This window comes from Ornithodoros turicata, chromosome 6 (genome assembly GCF_037126465.1).
Source record: "Ornithodoros turicata isolate Travis chromosome 6, ASM3712646v1, whole genome shotgun sequence".
NCBI lineage: Eukaryota > Metazoa > Arthropoda > Arachnida > Ixodida > Argasidae > Ornithodoros > Ornithodoros turicata.
In genome coordinates, this window is record NC_088206.1 from 8,200,891 (window position 1) to 8,225,007 (window position 24,117).

The following is a 24,117-nucleotide window of genomic DNA, read 5'->3' on the forward strand; positions in this document are numbered from 1 at the left end:
GCACAGACGGAGCAGGTCACGTTTTCTTAGTTTGAACCTATAGTAACGTTGGAAGAGGCGACTACGGTTGCGAAGGCTTCTCCTTGTAACAGCAAAAGAAATGGAAAAGAAAGAATCCGTAACAGGCGTCATTGGAGCTGTTTACTGTGAAGACGATAGCATGGCGTGAAGGTGTCTCCATTAAAGCGCCGCATTTCACGCGAATAACCGCCGATATCCGCGTGGAAGTTGTCCACTAATAAGAAGGCATGATAACAGTTATAAAATATTACCGTTTACTGAAATCGAAGCTTCGGTTAACATAGAAAGTCCGTATTTTGCTTCCGAGGCCACACTTCGAAGGTCGTCCTGCCGGCGCTCAACTGGAAGTACGTCACGGAAAGTCGCAAGCACCCCGGCGCTTTTTCATCCGCTCCCCATTTCAAAAACGGGTGCGCGGGGAGTGGCTCGGAGTCTCGCACTCCCGGGTGCGCGAGTGAGTGGTGCTTGTGTCGCGTTAAGTGAGTGGAGTCTGAAACACTCGCGCTGTGGGGCGCCTACTTAACGCAACCATTGGAGTGCTAGCACTTAAGGTACGATGCCCGCTCTGTGGATAGCGCGTGACCCGCGTGCTTTCTCGGGTTCTCGGGTTTGCTTTGGCCACACGGGGTTCCGCAATCTGCTCCGGAAACGAGAAACGCACAAGAGACGCACGACAACCTGCGCGACATACGAGTAAAAAGAAAAGGAAGCTCGAACATCACGGCATGGTCGTTCCCAGGATTTTTTTTTTCAAAGCGGGGGGGGGGGGGGGGACAAAGTGCTTCGGAGGGGGGGAGGGCAAGGTGTGCACCCCCCCCCCCACACACACACACACACCACCACCACCACCTCTTTTTTTGGAGGCGGACGTTGCGGACTGTGCGGGTGTTTAGAGGTTCGTATTATGACATCTGAGAATAATCATGACGACCTATGACTAAAGAGCGCACTTTTTCACAAGCGACATTGGAGATCCGGTGGGGGGCAGGGTACGCCCCCCCCCCTTGCCCCCCTCTCGGTACGCCCATGCATCACGGCCTCACTTATCGCGCGCATGCCTCCTCTTCTACTCTGTCGTGTTTCGCCGAGTTAATAGCTCGACCAAAAAATTTGTTGCCCCTGTTCCATTGTTGCAACATTCAACGCATGCCCCGCTTCTGCCAATGGAACAGTTTTTGCCCCTTCCCGGGGAAAAGCTTTGACCCCGCTCTGCCAATGGAATGCACCAATAGTCGGTATATGAGACGAGCAGAATTAACCCCCTCGCCCCCCAAAAAAGAGAGAAAGACAACTCCCTAAATCTGCAGAGGCGCCGTATAGCTACCGAATGACAGGACACTTACCGAAGTACATGACCACCGAAGTACACACCACCTTACCAAAACCTTACCAACGTAGTTGTAATCTGGATCTGGACTCTTTTTGTCACATTTAGGTGTTTTATCTTTCACTTGAGCATTGTCAGAAGCGATGTGGTCGGACGCTGTTGTCGAGAGTATTCTCCGTTTTGAATCGTAAAGGTAGTTGGCGAATGGGGAGTTCTATTGGGCGTAAAGGACAATTTTTATAAAGGGCCTTTACACTGCCATCTGACAGTGTTGTCAAAGGTCATGTTTCGGAAAGGCCAGTTCCCCAAAGGCGTTTGGGCTTGGCGTCTGGCAGGGGTATAAAATGGCTAGACTCTAGCGCTTTCGCTATGGCAAAATTACTTACTTCGTCCATGGTCAAATCCACCGTATCAACGCTGTGCCTAAAAAGCATGCACCACAAACTTTTTCTGCACAACGTAACACTTCGGTCCTCGCTGTGAGGGTCGTCGTTATATTTTCGCCAAATTAGTCCAAATGATCATCATTAAAATAAAGTTGTCGTTGCTTGCAGTTGTCCCTTGACTGCACACTACCGTTTCATCAACTATAGCCTATATCCAATAGCAACAACCATACCAGCTCCCGTGGCATAGTGGTTAAGATGATCGCTTTCCACCCCGAGACTGGGAGGTGACACGGGTTCGAACCCTGTCACCGGCTGTGCTGTCTGAGGTTTTCCCTGGGTTTTCCGAAGACGTTCCAGATGAATATCGGCACAGTTCCCCCTGAAGTCGGCCCAGGACGCACACTAACCCCACCTGTCTCCACTCCTTCCTGCTGTCCTCTCTCCATCTGTCCACGTCTGTACGCCGCTCATAGCCACAGTTGCTTCGCGGCGCCCACACGGAATAAAGAAAAAAAGCAAACAACCATTAAACTGTATATGCCGAACTGCGAAAAGCGTCGACTTACTTTACTTTCATTTCTTCTCAAACCTCCGTCGCGACTAAGCGTTCAGACGTCGTAGATCGATATTCGCCAGACTTTACCTCAACCCCACGCCATTAGTAATCCAAGATTTCACTTTCTTTTTTTTTTTTTTTTTTGTTCCTTCTAGCTTGCCCACGAGTGTATGCAACTTTTCGCGTTAGCGCAACGGAATCTCCATTATAGCGAGCAGCCGCGGAAAGCGAACTCATCAGGCAAGAATTGATTGTTCCTGACAGGTAGATTAGCTGCACAGGTTCCTATACCACACGAACTGCCGACTTCCGCACTATCGACTTCGTCGAAAGCTGCTCTCATTTATTTCCTTCAAGGACTCGAAAAGAGTGACAAAGTAACGAAGTTCGGGAAGAACCGCTCTCTCGTCGTCTGGACGGTATGTGTCTTATCAATGTTCTTGAGTATCACGAGTCTGTTCAAGGTCTTCCACCTACCTGTCCACCCCTATTGCACTCGACTTTCAGTACATTGTGCTGCTTGGGTTCTTACTCTAACAAACGACATATATATATATAATTGGGTGTTTACGTCGCGAGACAACTGAGATCATGAGCGACGCCACAGCGGTCGGTCTGTGGATTGCTTTTGCCCACCTGAGGGTTCTTTAACGTGCGATGAAAGTTCATCCCACGGCACCCAGTATTTAACGTCCCTCGCGGAAGACGGCGTGTCTAAGCAACTTGTACCCTGCCACCAAGTTGCTGGCGTCCTCGGCCGGGTTCGAACCCGCGATCTCGGGATCAGAAGGCGAACACGCTACCAACTGAGCCACCGAGGCCGGTCTAACAAACAACAACAACAACATACAGGGTGTCTCACCTGAAGTCAAACAAATCATATGAAAAAAATCTAATACAATGGTAATAGTCGTAGAAAAATATAAAAGAGTACGAAAAGCGTCGGTTGGATACGAGCAAAGTACCGGCCGCGCTCAGATCTCAGAAAGAAGGGATGCGAGGAGGCCCTGTACGTGCCCATTCACTTTCCCTTATCCAAGCTTCTGCTCATAACGGCACCATGGTTGCAACGCAAAGTTATCTGAAATAAGAGCGAGAAAAAAAAAATACAGGAAGAGGAGAGTGACAATTTTTCTTCGGCTGCATCATTTATTAATTTTGACAGAGAACTGGGCTTCGCCGATAATTTTCGCGCTACGAAACGACGTTTTTCGCACATGCTTTTTAGCTATTACCAAAGCAGTAGGGAACGTATTTTACAATGCAGCGAGGTAAGTCCGACGTGGGCTTTCTGTTCCTGTAAAAAAAAAAAAAAAAAAGAAAACGAAAAAAAAAAAAAAGTGAGGTTGACTTGTCAAATTTCGAAGATCAACTGGGAAAATTAAATTTCGCGCGTATTAAATTTCATAAAAGCGCAGAGAAATAGTGGAAAAATCTCCCCGGAGAGAAATATAGCCTTGAACCCCATAATGTTCAGACAAATAGATATTTTAATTCTTTTTTTTTCACGTTAGGTGAAACGCCTTGTATATCTCCCCCCCCCCTCCCCCCGCTTTGTAAATTGACTGTTATGTGCACAAAATGTTATTCTGTTGTTTAGTAGTCGTATCCTCTGTTCGTGGAACCACTATTTCAGCTCTTTGACACAGAAATCCAATGAAATCCACAAAGGAGCCATTTCGAAATCTTCGAATTAACCGAATGTGTTGCGCAAACTCAAGCTATAGTTACTCAATAAATACACAATGTCACAAGGGCAGCGCTAACCGCGGTTAAGGCAGCCCGGTTTACACGGTACCATTATTATTTACCAGTGATGGCCACTAACTACTTCTACAGTAGTTTAACTATAACTACAACTACTTTGCGATGGAGTAGTTTAACCAGTAGTTCAACTACTTTTCAGGGGAGGTAGTTAAAACTACTTCTTTAATTACCGCAATGTATTTTAACTACATCTACTACTTAACGTTGTCCATCAACACCAATCCCATTCTATAGTGTTCTTGGACACCTAAATATGAGTCACAAGCAGGGATAAAAGTGAAGATTTAGAAGTACACATGCAATGCACAATTGCTCAGCACCTCCGTTCTCACCAAACAAGTAACTCGATGTAAAAGTCGGAAGCACAATCGTGCCGTAAAGCTTGCGGCAAAATCGGTAGTAGTTGGCGCCTGCAGTAACCTAACTACTGTAGTTAACTACTCGAAATAATAGTTTAACTAGTAGTTGCCACTACATTTCTACAAGTAGTTGATAACTACTTTTTAACTACAATCAGGTAGTTTAACTAGTAGTTTAACTACATGTAGTTAACTACTGGCCATCACTGTTATTTACACGTAACCGCTGTTCGCCGCAGTCACATGGCCGACCGAACGGAGGTTACGCCGCTAACCGCGGTTACGGGTAACCGAGCTTGGCAACCTCTGTTTCGCGACGTAACCAAAGGGAATGGACGGTTGCCTTAACCGTGGTTAGCGCTGCCCGCGTGACATTCTCCGCAGATAATCATGCGCGTATACTGTGTATTTAATGACTAAGCTTTTTAATTACCATTATGCCATTTTCTTTTCATGATATACAGCGCGACCAAAATTTACCTGGCCCTTGTGCCACAATCACGTGGTTACTGCTAGCATGTCAGAAACTGCCGTGTAACAACAACAAACAGTGGTTCACGATAATCGCGGTTTGTTTGGGTAACGCTGTTAAGCGTAACCGCGTTTAAGACTGCTCGTGTGACAAATGTATTACTTTTTTTTCCCCTGGAAGTTAACCGTACATTAAAGAGTATGTACATGAATTCCGATGTGTAAGTTAAACCGGACCCATATCCAGGTGTTCTGCGGTGTTCCTTTGTCGTGCGGCAAGTGCCGACGACACCGCTACCGGACGCCGTCAACGCCATCTGTACTCTGTATCTCGACAACCAGGACCTGCACGTGAACAATAAATTATGCTCGTTGCGCCCGCGTTATACTCTTGGACTTTTTGCAAGTCATGTTCTCCGTGCACCAATAATAGATGTCTTCTAATGCCCTTTGGTATCTAATTAGTGACGGTTGCGTTAGGCTGCCATTACATGTATGTTGACCCTTGGCTCCCGTTAGATGAATGACCAGTCCGTTTGTCACCGCGGACGGTATATTGCTTCCTCCTTCCGGGACGGACGAACAGGCCTAAAGGCGTGCTTTGTCACTTGGGTCGTTGCTACGTGCCTTATGGTCTGCGAGCTGTTATATAGGGGGACTGCTCCGTGCTGGAACAAACACATTCCCTCCCGCAATAGTCACGGAAGCGGCCACGACAATATGTCTCCGTGAAACAGCAGCCCAGAGCGCCACTGCCTATATACGGACCGTATCGTGGGAGGATTCTTTTTCTTTAATCAGCCACCATCTCTGCGACGATAATCGCTTTCTCAGTGGCGCTGACATCTTGCTTGTGACATGCAGACATGATAAGAAAACAAGCCCAATCCTTCGTAATCTCTTATCTTCAGCGCGAGACACGCCATAGAATCACCGCCTGTGACAGCGGATGACAGCAGAATGACGGCAAACTTAAAACGAAATCTGTTTCTCTGCCTATTGTCTTCCCCCGTGTTTAGTCTGCTCATTTTTGGAGCAGAAATACGGTAAAATGCAGATAAAAGAAAAAAAAAGTAAAATCGATAAGACAGTATTCTGTAAAGTTATATCTCTTTTGGATGCAGCCAAGATTTCGTTCTGCAGACTCTGGAGCTTTTAAGCTTTTCCTTCAAAATGGATTCCAACATTTTCTGACATTTTGCTTGTGAGAAAAATCCCGGCTCTAAAGACCATTTCGAATGACAGCCCTGTACCGTACGTGAAGCGGCGATCGCTTTCAAAATTTACGGCCATTCTGCAGAACCCGAGCTTTTAATCGTAGTAAAAAAAGTTTTCCTCCTCCTCCTCGTTTTATTATCTTATTTATTTAATCGTGCACCGAAGTGGCGCGCGCTTTCCGTCGCTTCTTTGCTGTAGGGGCCGTATAACATACGTGCAAAAGTTACGGCAGAATAAGAGACTAGTGTTGTGGAAGTAGTGGTGGAAGAGCCTATATAAGAGTATGATACGTTTACTTCGTTTGGTAAGCGCAGTAAAAGGCCTAAAGAAATTACGTCCTTGGCAGGATCAAACGCGCGCTATGAAATTTCATATCTCTTCCCTGGCTACACTATATGATCCTCAGCAGCCGCATGGCCGAGTTTATGGCGGCAAAAGTGCAATCGTTGGTGATACGCCCGACGTCAAGCTGAAAAACAGGAGGTAGTGGATTCGAATCATACCACCAGAGGTGTTGTCTAATGTTTTCGCTGTAGGCTTGTCCGGCAGATTTTACAAACGGATGTGGGCTAGAGTTACTCATGAAGATGGCCCACGACGCTTACTAACCCCGCCGTGTCTTCCACTCCTTGCTGCTGCCCTCGCTTTCTATCTGTCCGCCGCTGATAGCCGCAGTTGCTTCGCGGTCCTGACACGGCATAAAAGAAAGCCACGATTCTCTCAGCTTTTGTATAAAGGGAAGAAAAGTAGCCGAAGCTCTTTGGCTGTTGAACAATGAAAGAACTGATGTTCTGAGGCTGGAACAACATAGAAGGGACAAATACAGAACATCAGTTCTTTCATTGTTCAACAGTTGCCGCCTGCGTCGATCCCGTCGTATGAATGTGTGTATGAGTGAGCAAAAAATGTAAGAGTGAAAGGAGGATGAGTGAGAGAGAGTGGCTGGTTTGTCCCTTCAGATGACGCACCCTGGAAGTCGCCGAGAAGGCGTGTTAGCTTAGCTCAATTGGTACAGCCCTGGACCGGCGATCCAGAAGATATGGGTTCGACTCCTATACAGCTGGCTAACATTTTCAGTGACTTTCATCTTACTCTTTGGCTGCACATGGAGCTTGTGTTCGTAAGTCCAAAACGTCGCCACACCAGTACTGGACAGCTGTTTCGGCCTATGATTCGGCCTGTTATTAAGGCCGAAACAGCTGTCCAGTGCTGGTGTGGCAACGTTTGGGACTTAGAAGAACTGCTTTTGTATAGTTCGAGTCATCTTTCCCCTTTGCCTTTGAAAAAGGGGGGGGGGGAGCGCTTAAGTATTTGTGCCATCTTGCTTCCTCTGTTTTGATGAAGACCTCCTCTGGATAGCGCACGAGGATTCCAAACTTCGTTTTGTTTTCCTTATGTCGAGTCTCACGTGATTATTCGGGGCGACGTATAGCGAGTGTTGTTCTTGCCGGCACAGCTTATGCGGAGCCTGCCTTAATTTGATTTCTGTATTTAGCAGGCATGCTCTTCTCGGGGGAAGAAAATTCTCGCAGTTGCACTATTATACTACGGAAAATGGAATATGGCATTCGTGTAGGTCATGGTCTACGAGACCGTCCCTTTGACCCAGAAATCAAATCATAAGGGGGAGAGGCTAGAAGGAATGGAGGGAGAGAGAGAAACGGGGGAAGCAAAGGATCTTTAAGGAGGCGATGCCCTGTCTCAGCGTCCAAGGCTGGATGCCGCCAGGATAGATACAGCTACTGTGCTTCAACGCGGTAACGGCTCTTCGCCATGGCACTCCTGGTGTGCAATCTAATCCAAGTCGTGTTCCATGGGCTCCATGTGATATCATGTGACCTCGGCTTCCTTCTGTGAAGGAAGGATGTTGTACCGTGTAAACCTTCTGCACTGCGACATGTGAGATCGCTGTTTGGGGCTTGTAGGATATACCGTTCGCAGCACGTTAGGGCTGCCGTATCTATTATGGCGGCTCAGTTGCTGAGGTGGTGATGGTGGTGATGACGATGGAACTGCTTGCCGAAATCGGCCACGCTTAGGCGGACAACGTCACGAATATCGCAGTGGGGACCGTGCGTCTTGGGCCGACTTCACGAGGAACTGTGCCGACATTTGTCTTAAAGCGTCTGAGGAAAACCGAGAGAAGACACACAGACAGCACAACGGACGCACGGATTCGAACGCGGGTCACATTCCCGTGTCGGCGTGGAATGCAATCATCGTAGGTATAGCCACGGTAGCCGGTAGTCGTAAGGATGCCCTTCTTCGTCCCATTGGTGTCTAGGTACCAACGAGGCGAGACTGCAACTGGTGGCCTCTCTCGGGGTCGTGGCTTCGCTCCCACTTCGCATCCGATCCGGTCCCGTGGCGCCTACACACGCGCGTGCACCACGCGGATTCCTCCACTACGGGGAAAGAGAAATGAACTGAATGAATGAATGAAGCACTTTATAAATAATGGATTGCCCAGCCACATCGGATGCAAGGCGCGGACTTATAGCGGGCTGTGCAGTCCGCCGGCACGCGTCGGAACCTCGTCAGCTCGAGGGGATAGTCCATCCTCGTGGCGACATCGACCACCGGAAACTCGTCCAAAGAGCTCTGCTGAACATTTTCGAGGTCGTCGACCCTCAAAGTTAACGAACCTCCTCTTGTCCTGGCTACCACTTACCTCTCCCTCGAGCAATGTGCCACCAGTACAGGAAGGCAGACAGCTCGGCAGCCGAACTCCCCTTCTTTCCCGAGGGAATGCTGTATCCTTGTCTACTGGCACTAACATTTCGGAGAACATTTAAAATATTCTGAAAAGTAGCGCGTGCCTGGTGCGTGACTACGTTTAACCATAATTACACACCCACGTGTTAGCATTCGGCTAACATTCCAGCGTCTATACGCAGACACTGCCCTGCTCGGCGTATATTTGCGGTGCACCGCGCTGTGTGCATTGCAATGCATACATTTGCCCCGTTTCTAATTGAGCGTTCAGCTCCCATTTTCCGAACACTTCTCGACTCATTAGCCGCTTCTCGCTTCCGGCTCAAAAGTCCTTCCCGTCTGTGAAGGGAATGAATGCAAACGAGAACCCCCGTTTGTTCGGCATTCGTGTATAAGGCCGAATTTAACGCTGGCCGAGATACCACTGTTTAAACTTCACTTTCTCCTCTAAAGATGACCTTCCCTTTTAAAAAGCTTTCCTGTCGAGTCTTCCTTTGTGCTCATCCATACAGTATTCTTCTGAATAGAAGGAGAGGTAGAACGTAGAGGTTGAATACATTCCGATAACTTTGCCAAATGTATATAGATTCGCATGAGCCGTTTTGTCCGCCTGAAGATTGAGGTCTCTGTAAAGGCCTCTCTGGAGAGTGATGGGGCCAAAAGTATAGGTCTAATGAAGTGTCGGATGTGGAGAGGGTATTCGGTTACTAATTGGCTGTCCCCGAATGCCACTGCCCTAATTGGCACATATTTAATGTGCTTATATAGGTTTGTTTTTGTATCGGCCGCAGCAGATTTCTTTTAAAGCTATGAGAGCAACATGGGTAATGTTTTTGCAGTTGAGTTATGCGTGTAGGCGCACATCCTCTCGAAGGGATTATGTAGCTACTAGATTGCTAATTACCTAAACTTAATTAACTCCTTAATTAGGGATCTTCGGGCAAAAGTCAGCGAGCAGAATGGGAGACAATCCTTGTTGAAAGCCTTTCTATATATATATATACAGAAGAAATAAGTTCGCACAGAGCACCACCAAAGGAATATTTTCAGATGACTTCATTTAATTCATTTTGAAATTACACAGACACGACGTTTCGAACGGTGGACCGTTCTTTTTCAAGTGAAAAGATATAATGAGTTGGTCAAACAGAAAAGTTTTGACCAACTCATTATATCTTTGAGTGAAATATTGTACTAACGGATGAGAAACTTTGGTATTGTGCGTGTTCTGTCAGATGAATAAAGTATAACCTTGTAAGGTACAGCTTGGGACAAAAGTTTACGGAACAGCGGGATGTGACATTTCTCCACTTGAGCAGCACCCTAGCAGCAAGCGGGAGCAAACACACATACTAAACGATGGAGAGAACAGCTGGTCACCTGTTTCTTATTCAAGCTATTCCTGGCAGGTATGACGGGGCCGCTCCGATGTAGAAATACGCCAACGCCGTGTTCCGTAAACTTTTGTCCCAAGCTGTACGCTTTCAACGAAATTGCTTAAATCCAGTAATCGATGTAGCTTTCGTTGTAGAGTAACTGGAAGTGTGTAGTTCCTTCTGCGTAGGACAGAGAAGGACAAGCCGCCCTTGCAGTGCTTTGGCATCGTATAGACTCCCCATAACGTTTTTCTAGCGGTCACTGTTGTTCGTGTGTGTATATTCGTTTTGTTAGCCTACAAGATAAGTCACTCTAAGTCTGATTTATGTGGAACGTATATTCTTCCTCATCTCATCCTCGTTTTGTTCTGTATCGCACTGCCACCCGATGGCCCCTCAAACGTTCAAATGAACCATTTAATTCCTTTCGCTTCAGTCCTGTGCCACTCATCAAATGTCTTACACGTAACGGGGTATAAAGTACCGCACTGGACCGGTGTAACATTCCACGACATCATCATCATCATCCATCTGCTGTTGCGTATTTAGCGCTCTTACACCAAGCAACAGACGGAAGGGTTCTCGCTGTTTCAAGGAGGCTTATATACCGGTTGTGACATTTCTTTCTGTATCATTCCTTGATATCGGACGAACGTTCTGCAACGTTAACAGTAACTAAGCACAGTTACATCTGAACCGTAGCACAATTATTAGCGTGCAGAGCTATACGTGTGTCGATCGGTATAGTGTATCGATCCTGAAGATAGCTTACGTCATAGTCTGCAAACAAGCACCAAGATGTGTATGCCCTTTCTTCATCAGAGCAAAAGAAAGCACACTGTCGTCTCTTACTAACTATGAAATAATAATCTTACTACCCTCTCCGCGTAATATTGCGCTAATTACAGAGCTCCTTATTTGGTCTCTCCACAACTATTAGAAAAACTAGTTAGTACCGTGAGAGTGGGCTAAAGACTATCCGCCTTCGCGCGCTATATGCTGTACCTCGACGTGGGCTTCGTCTCTCATTACCATTATCCTGGCAACAAATTTCTTACTTACCTAAGTTACATTCTTCCCGTCTCATCAGCCGCCCAAGTATTTCACCGTTGTTGCCTGACGCCATTAACTGACTCAGACGGCCTCACATTTTGCGACGACACTGTAGATTAGGACCGCTATTTTTAAACGACTGAATTCCTTCCGGCGCGAAGCAAGGAAGAATTATACCTACTGGTAGATCCCGCTGTCAACGAGGTGTCATTGTTTCGCTGTGATGTCCTGCTCGTTACGCCAACTAGAACATTATATTAGGTACTTTCTTAACTTGCCATCTGGACCTGTGTCACGGTTACCAGATTTCTGGAGGGCCTTTTATAGGTTCTGGTAATGTACATCTTGCTGTTTTGTTGCGAAGGGGCTGTCTTCTTGCGTCGTCCATGCCTCAGAATTCATAGGAAGTCGAGCTTCGGCGAATGCGAAATATCTAGTTGCTACTTGTGTAAAACGTGCGCCTGTTGAAATCGCGATAGTAAAAAAAAGGTAGGGACAATGTCTTTGTGTTCGCTTAAAGTGCCACTGCGGACTAAATCACGTGTCTTCAGAATCCTACCAAAGTTATGTTACTGCTTGGTCTCATTTTACATTCCTGCAAAATATTTTGGCTCTACGTGACGCGAAAGCTAGAGAAAATTAATTTTTATTTCTGAGAACTGTGACGTCATGTTAGGCTCCGATCGAGCGCCCAGCTCTCTCATCTGGCAACGTTGTCGCCCTTCGCGTCCTCCGGGGGGGGCTCACTTTTTGCACTCCGTTATCATCGCCCCCACGTAACATATCATCCGACCGCTCCGACCTTCGAGAAAACACAAACGAGGGAGAAGACATCTCTCCCATTTCCCCCTGTTTCGATCAGTGTCACGTGACTTCTCCACCACGTGACGCTCCCCGGACGCCGGCGTCGTTGCTAGGAGACGAGTGCCCTCTCCAGAACATGACATCATTGCAATTTGTGGGCTTTATGATTACGTCACCCGCTCCTCGCGTCATCGAAACTTGTGGATGCTCACCAGATCTTCAAAAATTGACAGAAACGCGCAGCGTTCGTAAACAGGATTGAGATTTCACGTATCGAATCCTTGAGACACCTTCTTTTCATGGACTAAATAAAGTGAACGCTGCTTTCCGAGTCCGGAGTGGCACTCTCTCGCCACGAAAGCCGCCCTTGTAAGGGTTGCTATTTTTAATGTCCCTCAACGATGCGAATATCTTATTGGATGCTTCATTCGGTGCCCCTCTGTAACTGTGCCATCATTTACCTGTACCAGTGTGCCATGACATCTTGTAGCCAAGCACCCATTCTTTCTTTCCTTGTCATGCAGGTGAGCAACATGTTCATCATGAGCCTGGCCATCGCGGACCTTACCGTCGGCCTCATCGTCATGCCCATCAGCTCCGCTTATGCCATTACCGGCACCTGGCGCTTTGGACTGTTCGTGTGTCAATTCTGGCTCTCCGCAGACTACACGGCCAGCACGGCTTCCATCCTCAACCTTCTCATCTTGAGCCTGGACCGCTACTGGTCCATCCGTTCTCCATTGAAATACATGCGCAAAAGGACGAAAAAACGTGCTCTGTGCATGATCGCCGTCGTCTGGGCTGTCTCCGCTATGTGGATTGTGCCCATCATTGGGTGGCACCACTGGCACTCCAACGGTATTCGTCAGCAGCCGAATGACGTGTGCGAGACTGAATTCGCGGCTAACATACTGTTTAAACTTGCAACTTCTACGGCAAACTTTTACGTTCCTGTCCTTCTTATGATCTGCCTGTACGTGAAAATATACTACGAGATCAAAAAACGAAGTAGGTTTGAAATAGGGCAGTGTAACTCTGGAGGCGGCACCGTCGGTTCGGCCTGCGGGTCCAGTTACGACCTGTGCGCCACGAACAACAATGGAAGCAGGCGCAATGGCACTCCCCCTAAAAGTGTCGTCGTCGACGCCGGTGAGGCTAGACACGTCGTTGAAGTGCGACGTCGTCGCGTTATCGACGACTACGAAGCGGAAGACGAAGGACTGGAAGACGAAGACGATGATGTCCGGTCGACCTTCTCGCGACAAAGCGCTGGCTCGACGGGAGAGGTCCGCTACAGACATCTAGCGTTGTTGACGGTGAAACCAACCGCGAACCACCTTCGCCACCACGTTCATCATCATCATTCGGAAAAGTGTTTGCCTCAGCAGTACGAGGGGATAACTGTTAACGTTGAGTATGTGTCTGGTGACAGTGGAAGCGGCGGTAGCGATAAGGACGTTGGGCGAGAGACTGCGAGAGTGTTTCGCATCAAGACTGTGATAGACGACGAAGGCCAGGAGGTGGTCGGGGATGATTCGCTCGACAGTTATCGCTCGTGCGGCTCGACGGGAAGTCGCGGCAACGCTGTCAAGAGCGCCGCGAAAAAGAAGAGTAAAAAGAAGAAAAAGGCGGCGCAAACATTCGAACCGTCCGTCAACCCGGAGACGGTGGAATTGGAAATAATTCAGAAGGACCATCACAATAAAGCCTCCGTTCGTTCCAAGCGTAGTTGTTCTCAGAAAAGCAACCTGAAATCGACGAACCTTCAGGGTGACAGAGGAACCGGTGTGCCAAATTTGACGACTGCCTTGAGGATGAGGGTGACCCGCAAGAACTTCGCCACGAACCTGCGTCAGCAGAAGAAGGCTGCGAGGCAGCTGGGTGTGATTATGGGAGCGTTCGTGCTGTGTTGGTTGCCGTACATCATAACCTTCATCGTGACGGCGTACTGCGGCGAATGCATCAGCGCGAAAGTGCACACGGTCACCATGTGGCTGGGGTACCTGAACTCGACGATGAATCCTTTTCTGTACGCGTTGTGCAACGCGAACTTCAAGCGCGCGTTTAAAAAGATGTTCTGCAGGTCACCCGGGCCATCGCTGTACTTCCCATCGTCTGGCGGCAAAACGGACCATTTGTTTGCGTGAGTGTCATACGTGTTCGTTTCGAGGATGAATGATGGGGAATTTCATAGGGGTCGTAGTGAGCAGTGGTGCCACTGTAGCGGTTCTCAGTGCTCTCTGTTTGATCGTTCATCATGTTGATTTTCGCGCATTGTTTTCGAATATGGTGTAAGTACATGCGTAATATCTACATATGAATATTTGAATAGGTAGTACAGTCAAACTCCTTTACAACGAAACTCGGGGGACAGAAAAAAAAAATTGCAGTAAAGGTATTTTCTTTAAAAAGGATGTCCATTACTGGACCTATAGGGCTCCAGCGGGACCGCAAAAAAATTTGCTGTAGTGGTACTTTCGTTAAAAAGGTGTTCGCTATAAAGGAGTTTTACTGTATTTATTAGTTTATTATTGTTATTAAGTTAATAATGAGCACCGTGAAAGACAAAATGCACATCTTTTTGGAAGATATTGTGGCGCCACCTAACGCCGTTCAGCTAAGGATCGCCTGCTCGTGACAGTCTCTTCTGCTGCGGCGTCGCATATATGGTCTGGCTTATGGTTTGAACTGCACCATCAGCACTTATACGTTAGCATGTGATCTCACTCCCGGCCTTTTGACTCAAAATACGATGAAAAAAAAAGGCTCTGTGATCAAAACCCTTGCACCGAGTAGATTGGAGATAATAATACCGTGATTGGGTGGACTCCTGCTCGAGCTGAGCGTCATGGTCTCGTCTAGTCTCCTTGCGTCGCTGAAGCCGACTCCCATCTCGTTACGAAGGCCGTGGGGAGCTTGCAAAGTAAAGTAAGCGTGAATCATTTTAGTCATACGATATTTACGATTACTGCTGCAGGCTCCACAGGTGCGTAACAGTTACTTGAGACGTTACAAGTTTCGTTCAAAAATTACTTCGGTCGCACGCAGAGCAGAAGCATATTTCTCGGATCCATGGCTGGACGCGAGTGCTACCTGGTAGGTTAGCGGGGTCGTATCCAAGATATTCTCTCAAGAGCCATCAGTTGAGACCGCCTACATTGGCATCACCGCGTCGACACACCTATTTTCGTATTTGTGGGATGAATGAAGGTAGATGGTAGTTCAACCGAAATAATATATGTCCTTCAAAATATTTAGGGTATTGAACATCTCATTAAGGTATTATTCAAACATCGTCCGACGAAGGAAAACAAAAGGGGTGGGGGCGTTTAATGTGAATGGCATAGCAATTCCATAAATGGCGTTTGAGGCGAAATTCCGACAAAATGGCATAAATGCAGTCTGCTGGTGGATATGCTCCATCATACAAAAAGACTGAGCATGAGCACATACTGTGTTTTGTTGTGTTTTAGCGTGTGCAACAGCTCAGGTTCTCTATATTATGAAGGTGGAATATCCTCCTCAAATTCTCGCATAATTTTTCGAACTCTACGACGTTTGGCATAGTAAACAAACTTGAACGAGCGAGCCATAGATGTACCGCTAACAGAGCGAAATTAATTGATCGAAAGTATGTTACGTAACAATAAGCTGATGATAATTTTAGAAAGACAGCGCCACCGCGTGCGCTTATACGGCACCACTTTTACACTGGAAAGCAATTGCGTATCGAAATTGAGCTAAAGCACTGATTACTGATTTCACACACTGACTCCTTACCAAAACAAACACGGTTCACGGACTATATTCACGGACTATGAGAAGCTTGAACGTGAATCGGGACTGGTCTTTAATTGGCCCTCCTCTGAAACTGCAGTCGTCGCGCTAGAAGCAAAAAAAAAAAAAAAACTATACGCCACCTTATGCAACCTTGCAGCTCCATATGTGCCCTTGTTCCTAGTCCAGAAGGGCTAGTGTTCAAAAGCGCTATTTACTTTAAGAACGTTTACGTACGGCCTCGGCTCATAAATATCATATATCACATAAATGTTTAAGTGTCACTACGGACGACTACTTTTATTTTGTATTATCTACTTCGTTCAAAAACTCAGTACTCAAATACACCAATGCCTTCGGTGAGCATGACACGCCTCCACGAATTTTCAAACAAATAAATAAATAAATAAGAAGAAGAAGAAGCAATCGCAGGACTTCATAGTTTCGGATTCTGCAAGAGTAGATGACGTCACCGCGAGCTGTAGCGTCTGTCGCCTAGGAACAGCGCAAACCGAGGGCGTGGTTCTTAGCGTACCACGTCAGGGGCACTTCTGTTTCACATTTCTGTTACAATGACGAAACAAGAGCACTGGTTTAGTACAAGGATGTGCTAAGATGTGTACGTATGCCTAATGATTTCTAACCCCCCAAAGTAATTTCTTTATTCCCCATAAGCATTTTTCCTCCATACCTACCGTATGTGTGTCACGTGAATCTGGAAGTGGGAAGCTTCGATATGGGGGTTTCTCTGTCACTCTCACGTTAGTTTCAGTGCTAACTGTTGAATCCGTGAAACAAACTTGCCGAACGTTTGTTGCTGCATTTATGGCATCTAGTAGCTGCCATACCGAATAAGACAGAAATACTCTTCTTGAAAAATATTCGATGCTTGCTATTCGCCCTATTCGAACATTGCTATACAGAAAGTTTGAAGAGATGTACTAGAACAATATCGCAAGTAACAACCATGCGGAGAGTTCGCTATTAAGACTACATTTCTGACAAAATTATAAATAAATTAGCACAAAGGAAGTTCACAATAAATAAAGTATAGCTAAAACGAAACCAAAGTCCTAATATGAGGATGTCATCCAACATGGGACCTTACGACATGTTTACGGAACCCATCTATCAGTGTTGCTTTCCATTATAATGGTGGATTGTAAATTATATTCTAGTTTAGACGACGCAGTGCTGAACGTGTCTTGTAGATGTTCAACTTTGGCATCATTTGCGGTGAGGCATATATGTAACCAACGGTGTCCACAATCTTATCATTGAAGATCCCAACCTTTCATACGGGTCTTTTTCGGAGGGTCGCAGGAGTGAATGTGTTAGCCTAGCAGAAAGTGACACTTCGATATCGGAGTGGTAAATGTACATATTGTTACTCGTATCAGTGGTTGGACACTGACCATAATTTTCTGTGTATCATACTCAAGGCTGTACATTTACTAACTGTGTCGAGAACTTCTTTTGCTCAAAGTGACTTCTTCCACCTTTCCTTCTTGACCTGTCTCTCTCTCTCTCTTTTTCAAAATAAAAGAAAGTCTACTTTCTGTCTCTTTTTCTACCATAACGCTCTTCCTCGTATGACATTTCTGAGTGCTTTCTATGTATATATAACACAATAATCCAGATTTCGTTAGATTCGGAATAACACATCATTCTAATGGCGAATTCGGGTGGTGACTTCATGGCAACACTCAATCAAAGAGGTTGTCGGAGCGGCAACGCCGGTGCGAGGAGCCGATGAAGCCCTGAAAGGCATGGGACACCAATGCCATGATATCTAGAACATTAACAAGTAAGCATCCAAAGCCTGTAGTCTAAGTGACCACTACTAGGAAACACTTTGTCATAACAGGAACTTGGATCATTAAATACGCAACGCCTCATTTCATCGTTACATACTGACCAGTGTGTCATATAGTTCGAAGCGCAAAACGGTATATAGGGACACAGGACGGAAGGGCAGACGTACACAGGCGCTTACTTCCAACAGCTGTTTACTAAATACAAAACCAGGGACCGGAACCGGAGATGAACCCGAACCGAAATCCGCCAAAAAGCGTTATTTTTTGTTGAACCGGAAGTGAAAGGAAACGAAATTATTATTTTTTTTCTACATCGGAACTGAACCGAAATAAATCGGACGTTGCCGGTTCACGAAACGGTTCAGATCAAATGTTTGCTTCAACAAACCAGCACCACACTGTTTCCATAGCGAACATGTAGCTTCAATTGTTTCAATACGTTTTGAAAACCTTATTTCGAGTCAAACCAAGCGCCTTCACGAAGTCATGAGCCGAAACGCACATGAACGAGGGTTCAAAGGTGGTACTGATTTCCTTACAGCGTACCGTGTTTCCTTGGGCCGTCTTGAAACGGCAGGTTAAAGATGGCAGTTCGCCCCGGTTCTTTTTTTTTTTTAGACGCCCCGAGCGAAAGGTCCTTTCACTTTTGTCCTGTAACTTACGTGCCCGAAGTTATCTACAACGCACTCTTCGCTTTGCCGGTGTGCTACACTTGTTAGCCAAATTGCTTCTTGCGGAGCATGATGAAATAACACTTCAGTGAGAGAAAGTTCTATTTTGTGTACTTAACGCGGCCTAAATCACGTTTGAATGCAATATCAGTAAACTAAAATTTTCAGCTTCAGTGAACCGGTTTGAACCGGTTCAAACCGCTTCGAACCTTTAATTTCTGTACTCTAAACCTGAACTGAGCCAATATACATGAACCCGAACCGAACTCCCAAAAAATAACGGTTACGATCCCTGATTATAATACAGTGAACCCTCGTTATTATGACCATGGTCGTTCCCGAAAATTTTGGTCATAATGCGGAATTGTCATATTAACGGGGGGGATTTGCAGAGGTTTGCACTGCATTGTTCCCCAGGAGTATGGTCGTAAAGCGAGTATGTCAGATTATCGGGGGTCATATTAACGAGGGCTCCCTGTACTCAACCACTGTGTTCCTTATCTGACAGGGAAATAGACGGTTAGCGATAAAAGATTGCCCTAGCCTCATTATTCTTTCGGCTTCCACTACGGCCTGTGTATTCCTGACTTTCCACTCTGTGTTCCTATATCGTTTTGCGCTTCGAACTATTTTATGCAGTATCAAAGAGCCTGATCGTCAACCCTGACCAGTGTGCCCGTGGGAGTATAGTCACTGCCAACAAAGTAAGTGTCAGACTTCGCCATTTATCTTCCCTTCATGCATTTGTTGTTGTTGTTGTTCTCTACTAGGCCAGTATGCCGACCTTAAGATTTAAAACTCCATACTACATAATCTAGGCGGGCGTGAGTTTCAGTAATATACTCATGTGTTTTCTTGTGTGATACCTTCCCAAGCAGCACAATGTACTGAAAGTCGAGCGCAATAGGGGTGGACGGTATGTGTCTTATCAATGTTCTTTAGTTTAGTTTAGCACGAGCCTGTTCAAGACCTTCCACCTACCCGTGCACTCGACTTTCAGTACATTTTGCTGCTTGGGTTCTGTCATTCTGGAAATACACAAACGTGGTGCAACAACTTCGAAGCTGGTCTTATCACTTCCCCTCATCCACTTAAGAAGCACAAATTCTTCCTCTTCATATTATGACTGACCTGCTTTTGAACTTCCAACAGGGTGCTTACTAAGCCTCAGCGCAGCGTAGATTTATTTGGTTTCGCGCAATTGCGGCAGCGTTTATCGATTCATCCGTGCATCCTACTTCTACTGAACCTTCCTAGTCGTATAACTATCCTGTTTAGCGAGCGCGTGTGGTTGGACGAGAACATAGCCGTGTCGTTCCATAGCAGATGACCCTGTGAATGGATTCAGCCCCCACTGTTTCCAGTTCACTGTTTGGTGTGTCAGGGACAGACGCCAAAGCGTTTAGACTACGCGCACCACCATTCCGCGTGATGCAGGCAACGCTGATGCCACGCTAAAGGTACAATTTCCGCGCCATTAATTTGTGGGACTACCACGATCTCGCTTGCAAGGTATTAAGCGTGTATAGGGACGTTCGCCCGGAGTTTGCGCCGGACTAGTGCCGCCTTTCTCCCCTGGTGGAAAAGTTTCAAAGTAGACTCGTCAGACGAAGAACGTGTTGTGCATGACCTTCCGCCTGTTTCCGTGCAATATCTGAGAGTGTACAGCCCGGGGAACGCGAAAAAAGAAAAACTTGGACCGCGTTACTTTTATAAAATGCACGAACTGTACAAAGAACACCGGAGCATACCTGCATCATATCTGTTTTCTTTTCTTGTTTTTTTATATTCAAACTCAATCTGATAGCTGTGTGATTCTGCAAGCTTATAAATTTGAGCTGTTCGGTGTTTGCACGTGCCACATCACTACCAGCAATGAGGTACAGTATCACCCCTGGCGATGAAACTCCTCATTCATCATCTTTAAATAAATTGCTGCTGTTGTACCTGCTTCGTGCCCCACGCTCAGGCTCCTTTCATCATGAATTTCGCTCACCAGCTCGCCTGCATCTATACGCCAGTCTGTCATAAACGTAGACCTATGTCTGGGGCTGCGTAGCATATGTGGAAATCAGTAGTATGAGTAATGTGTATTATGTATTTATTTATTTATTTATTTTTTCGTAATTCTTAGTTTCTAGTTTAGCTTCGTTAGTTAGCTTAGTTTCTAATTGCTAGATTCTACCGAACGGTAGTTTCAATAATTCCATGGTTGCCAATGGCCTAACTGCCTGTGAAACAGACTTCGAGGTGTTCTCTATTGTCTGCAAAAACCTGCTGTTTTTTTTTTTTTTTTGCCGCTTACCGCCCACCTTGTGGCAACGTTCAGAACTTCCTTACGTATCTCGAACACCTGTTATCCTATTGCTGCGATAAAAAGCTAACAGCGATTATCAGTGGGGACTTCAATATTGATCTCCTCAAGAATACACTCAGTGCTTCTAAATTCAACGTCCTCCTTTCAAGCTACGGCTTTAGCAACGTCATTGTCATTCCAACTCGAATTGCGGGGACGTCATCTACTTTGCTGGATATTATAATAACAAATTCTGACATATCTACAGCTGTTGCCGGTACAATAACGACTGATATCAGCGATCACTTCCCTGTCTTTATATCGATAAAAGTACCGGGTTCCAGTAGAATGACCGCCGTTTTTAAAGGGAAATGTATTACAGCCGCCGGCCTTGCATTATTTGTAGATGTATCGAAACAAACGGATTGGAGACCAGTCTTACAGGAAAGTGACCCAGATCATGCCTTGAATGCATTTTTCCTGAAATATAAAGACGCGCATGTTATAAGTTTTCCTGTAAAAACTCACAGGATCCATAAGAAAGCGCGCAAACCATGGATTCTGCCGAATCACTTGCGTAAATTCCGGCAGAAGCGAGAGAGACTCCGCTTGCTATCCAGCGCTTTAATGCGACGAGCCGTCACTATCTCCGTTTGTTGGCTCATCACCGGCGGCACCATTTACTGCTGAAGCTTTCCCGTCGCAGGAATAACAAGTTCAGGTCCTACATTCAACGGCTAAAGCCTCACCTGCCACGTTTTCAAGTTGAACCCCAGGCGCGTTCAACTCCTCCTTGGACCCTCCCTCTGCCATCTGCTTCACTATCCGTTCCCGGGCTGCAGAGAAAGGATGATGTCGCTGCAGGTGTGTCCAAGGTGCTCACACTGGATATGATGAGCGAGCTGTATGCAGGCTTTACTCCTGTTTTTACGAATGGCTCGTCCACAAAAGCCAGCTCTGCATGCGCCTATATTATTCCGTAAAAAGACATAACTGGTATCTACCGTCTCTCGCATCTGACGTCGTCAACATGTGCAGAGCTATACATGCTTTGCTCTTTGCCATGCGCAAGATCCTGCAGTGTTCAGCTCCTCGGCCATGTGTCTTCTACACAGACTCGAAAGTTGCTATCCAATGCCGCAACAATGGGCTTTCGAGGGCCTCTCATGTCCATTGTTGCTGACGTGCTTGAAACTTACAAGGAGCTGCTGGACCTGGGCCACTGCATAGTATTACAGTGGGTACCTGGTCACGTCGGCGTACCCGGCAATGAAGAGGCCGACCGGGCGGCCCTGCGGGATCATCATATAGCTTCAGCCCACTCTATCATCTTGCCCAAAGGTGATCGTCAGGCCCTCGTCCGTGCTCTCTCTGCAGACAAGACAAGATCACAGTGGCTGCATGACGTTACACCCTACTCTCTCTTCTCCACGCAGTGGATCCTTCTCTTTCACTGTCGCTTCCTCATCGCCTTCCGCGGCACTACGCATCCCTTCTTCACCGCATGCGGCTGAATGTTGCATTTACACCAGTTATGAGGCAGCGTCTTGGCCGTGCGCCCTCGGACCTTGGTACAGCATGCAGTGTGTGTGCAGACTTGCACTGCACTTATGGACTGCCCGGACCACCAGCGGGAGCGGGAGATCTTGCAGCACGAACTGCATGCGATCGATCATCGCCCATTTACCATAGGCAAGGTGCTGGGCCCATGGTCCAGTCCCGCTCATACATGCCAAGGTCTGCGTCACCTTTGGGATTTCCTGTCATCAACGGGCCTCTCCACCCTGCTTTGATTACCGGACCCCTTATCATTTCCATCATCATCTCTCATCACGTACAAGTGGCACTGGGGCAGCGCCTAGCCTGCTGGTCGGCATCAGCCCCATCTCATCATCGTATCTCTATGTGTGTGTGTGTGTCCGGAAACGTAATAAGCTCTTTGTTCAATTTCTGAAACAGCGCACGGAAAATAACTGGCTAACCTACAAAGAATTCAGCAACGCTCTAAACAGCGTGTTGCGCGCATGCAAATTAGCCTAATTAATGCCCGGCTGACGTTGGCAAATAGAGTTGCGCTTTGGAAGAACTTGAACTCGTTACTGGAGCGAAGTCATAAATGCAACCAGATATCATCACCTATATCCATGGCAGAGTATACCATGGTCCGCAAATAGCTACAGCGTTTAATGAGCACTTCATTAAATCCACAGGTACTGGCGACTGTTACCCGGCAGTGTTCTATGACGACGCGCCAGTCCTGTCCCTTTTCTTCGGACCGACGGACGTAAACGGAGTGTTGGCCACAACCGATGCATTAAAAAATAGCACTGCTCTAGATCCTCTTGGATTGGACTTGAAGAGCATAAAGCACGTGGCATATGTTATTGCACCCTTGCTCACCTACATTATTAACGTAAGTATCCAGCGGAGCAGATTTCCTGCTCAATTGAAAATTGCGAAGGTGGTGCCCATATTCAAAAAGGGCGATCGCAACACGTTTTCCGACTACAGGCCCATTTCCATCTTGCCCCATTTTTCAAAGCTGATCGAGAAGGTAATGTACAAAAGACTAACCTGCTTCCTTGAAAAGAACGGCATTCTGTCGCCGATGCAGTACGGCTTTAGACAAAACAAGTCAATTGAACATGCACTTATTCGACATAAAGAGTTTATTCTACGTAATTTCGAATGCAAGAAACACCACCTTAGGTCTGTACATAGACTTTTCCAAGGCGGTTGACACCATTAATCATGGTCTACTACTTCCAAAGTTAGAACACCAATGGTGTACGCGGCTCGTCCCTTCTCTTTTTTCAGGCTTACGTATCCGGTCGCAGTCAGTTCGTTTCGTTAAGTCATTCTGATGTTTTCATCCCTCTCCGCATAAAGACAGGGGTGCCACAGGGAAGCATTCTAGGCCCCCTGTTGTTCTTAGTTTACATAAACGATATCGCAACACTTCACCCGGAGATAGTACTTTATGCCGACGATGTATCCTTCCTAGTTGACGGGAAAACACGCGATGATGTTCATCAATCTGCCGACCTCGTGTTACAGGAAATCAATACCTGGGCCTCTCTCCACCATCTTACAATCAACATTGATGAAACGGTTGCAGCGCCGTTTGCGCCACGTGGACACAACGTCTTGATCTTGGCCGGGATCTGTTACATGGAGATTCCAAGGTCAAGTTCACAGACAGCACAAAAATCTTGGGCGTCACATTTGACAGTAAGCTATTGTGGCCCGACCATATTTCTGATGCCGCTTCTCAGATTAGTCGGACACTCGGTTCGCTCAATAGATACAAGTCGTCACTCCCAGCATGTTATAACCCTCTTCATATACCTAAGGAAAACATTTGATCGATAAACATTTGAGACCGGAGATGTCCAACTGTATGCATCCAGTCTTTATTCTTCAGTCAGGTTTTTCGCGCATAGCTAGTAGATCTACGGCACCTGGGAGTCACATTTTACTCGTATTTCGAGCCTGTCCGA

At 46.6% G+C, this 24,117-nt stretch overlaps 1 protein-coding gene across 1 annotated transcript in view; it reads left to right on the forward strand.

Annotated features, from left to right (window-relative positions):
* LOC135397605 (histamine H1 receptor-like) overlaps nucleotides 1–15,070 on the forward strand; it is a 198,638-nt gene extending 183,568 nt beyond the window's left edge. The window contains exon 2 of the mRNA XM_064629215.1: nucleotides 12,581–15,070. Coding sequence (XP_064485285.1) covers nucleotides 12,581–14,203 — 1,623 coding nt within the window. The 3' untranslated portion in view covers nucleotides 14,204–15,070. The remainder of the gene's footprint in view (nucleotides 1–12,580) is intronic.
* Nucleotides 15,071–24,117: the final 9,047 nt, after the last annotated feature.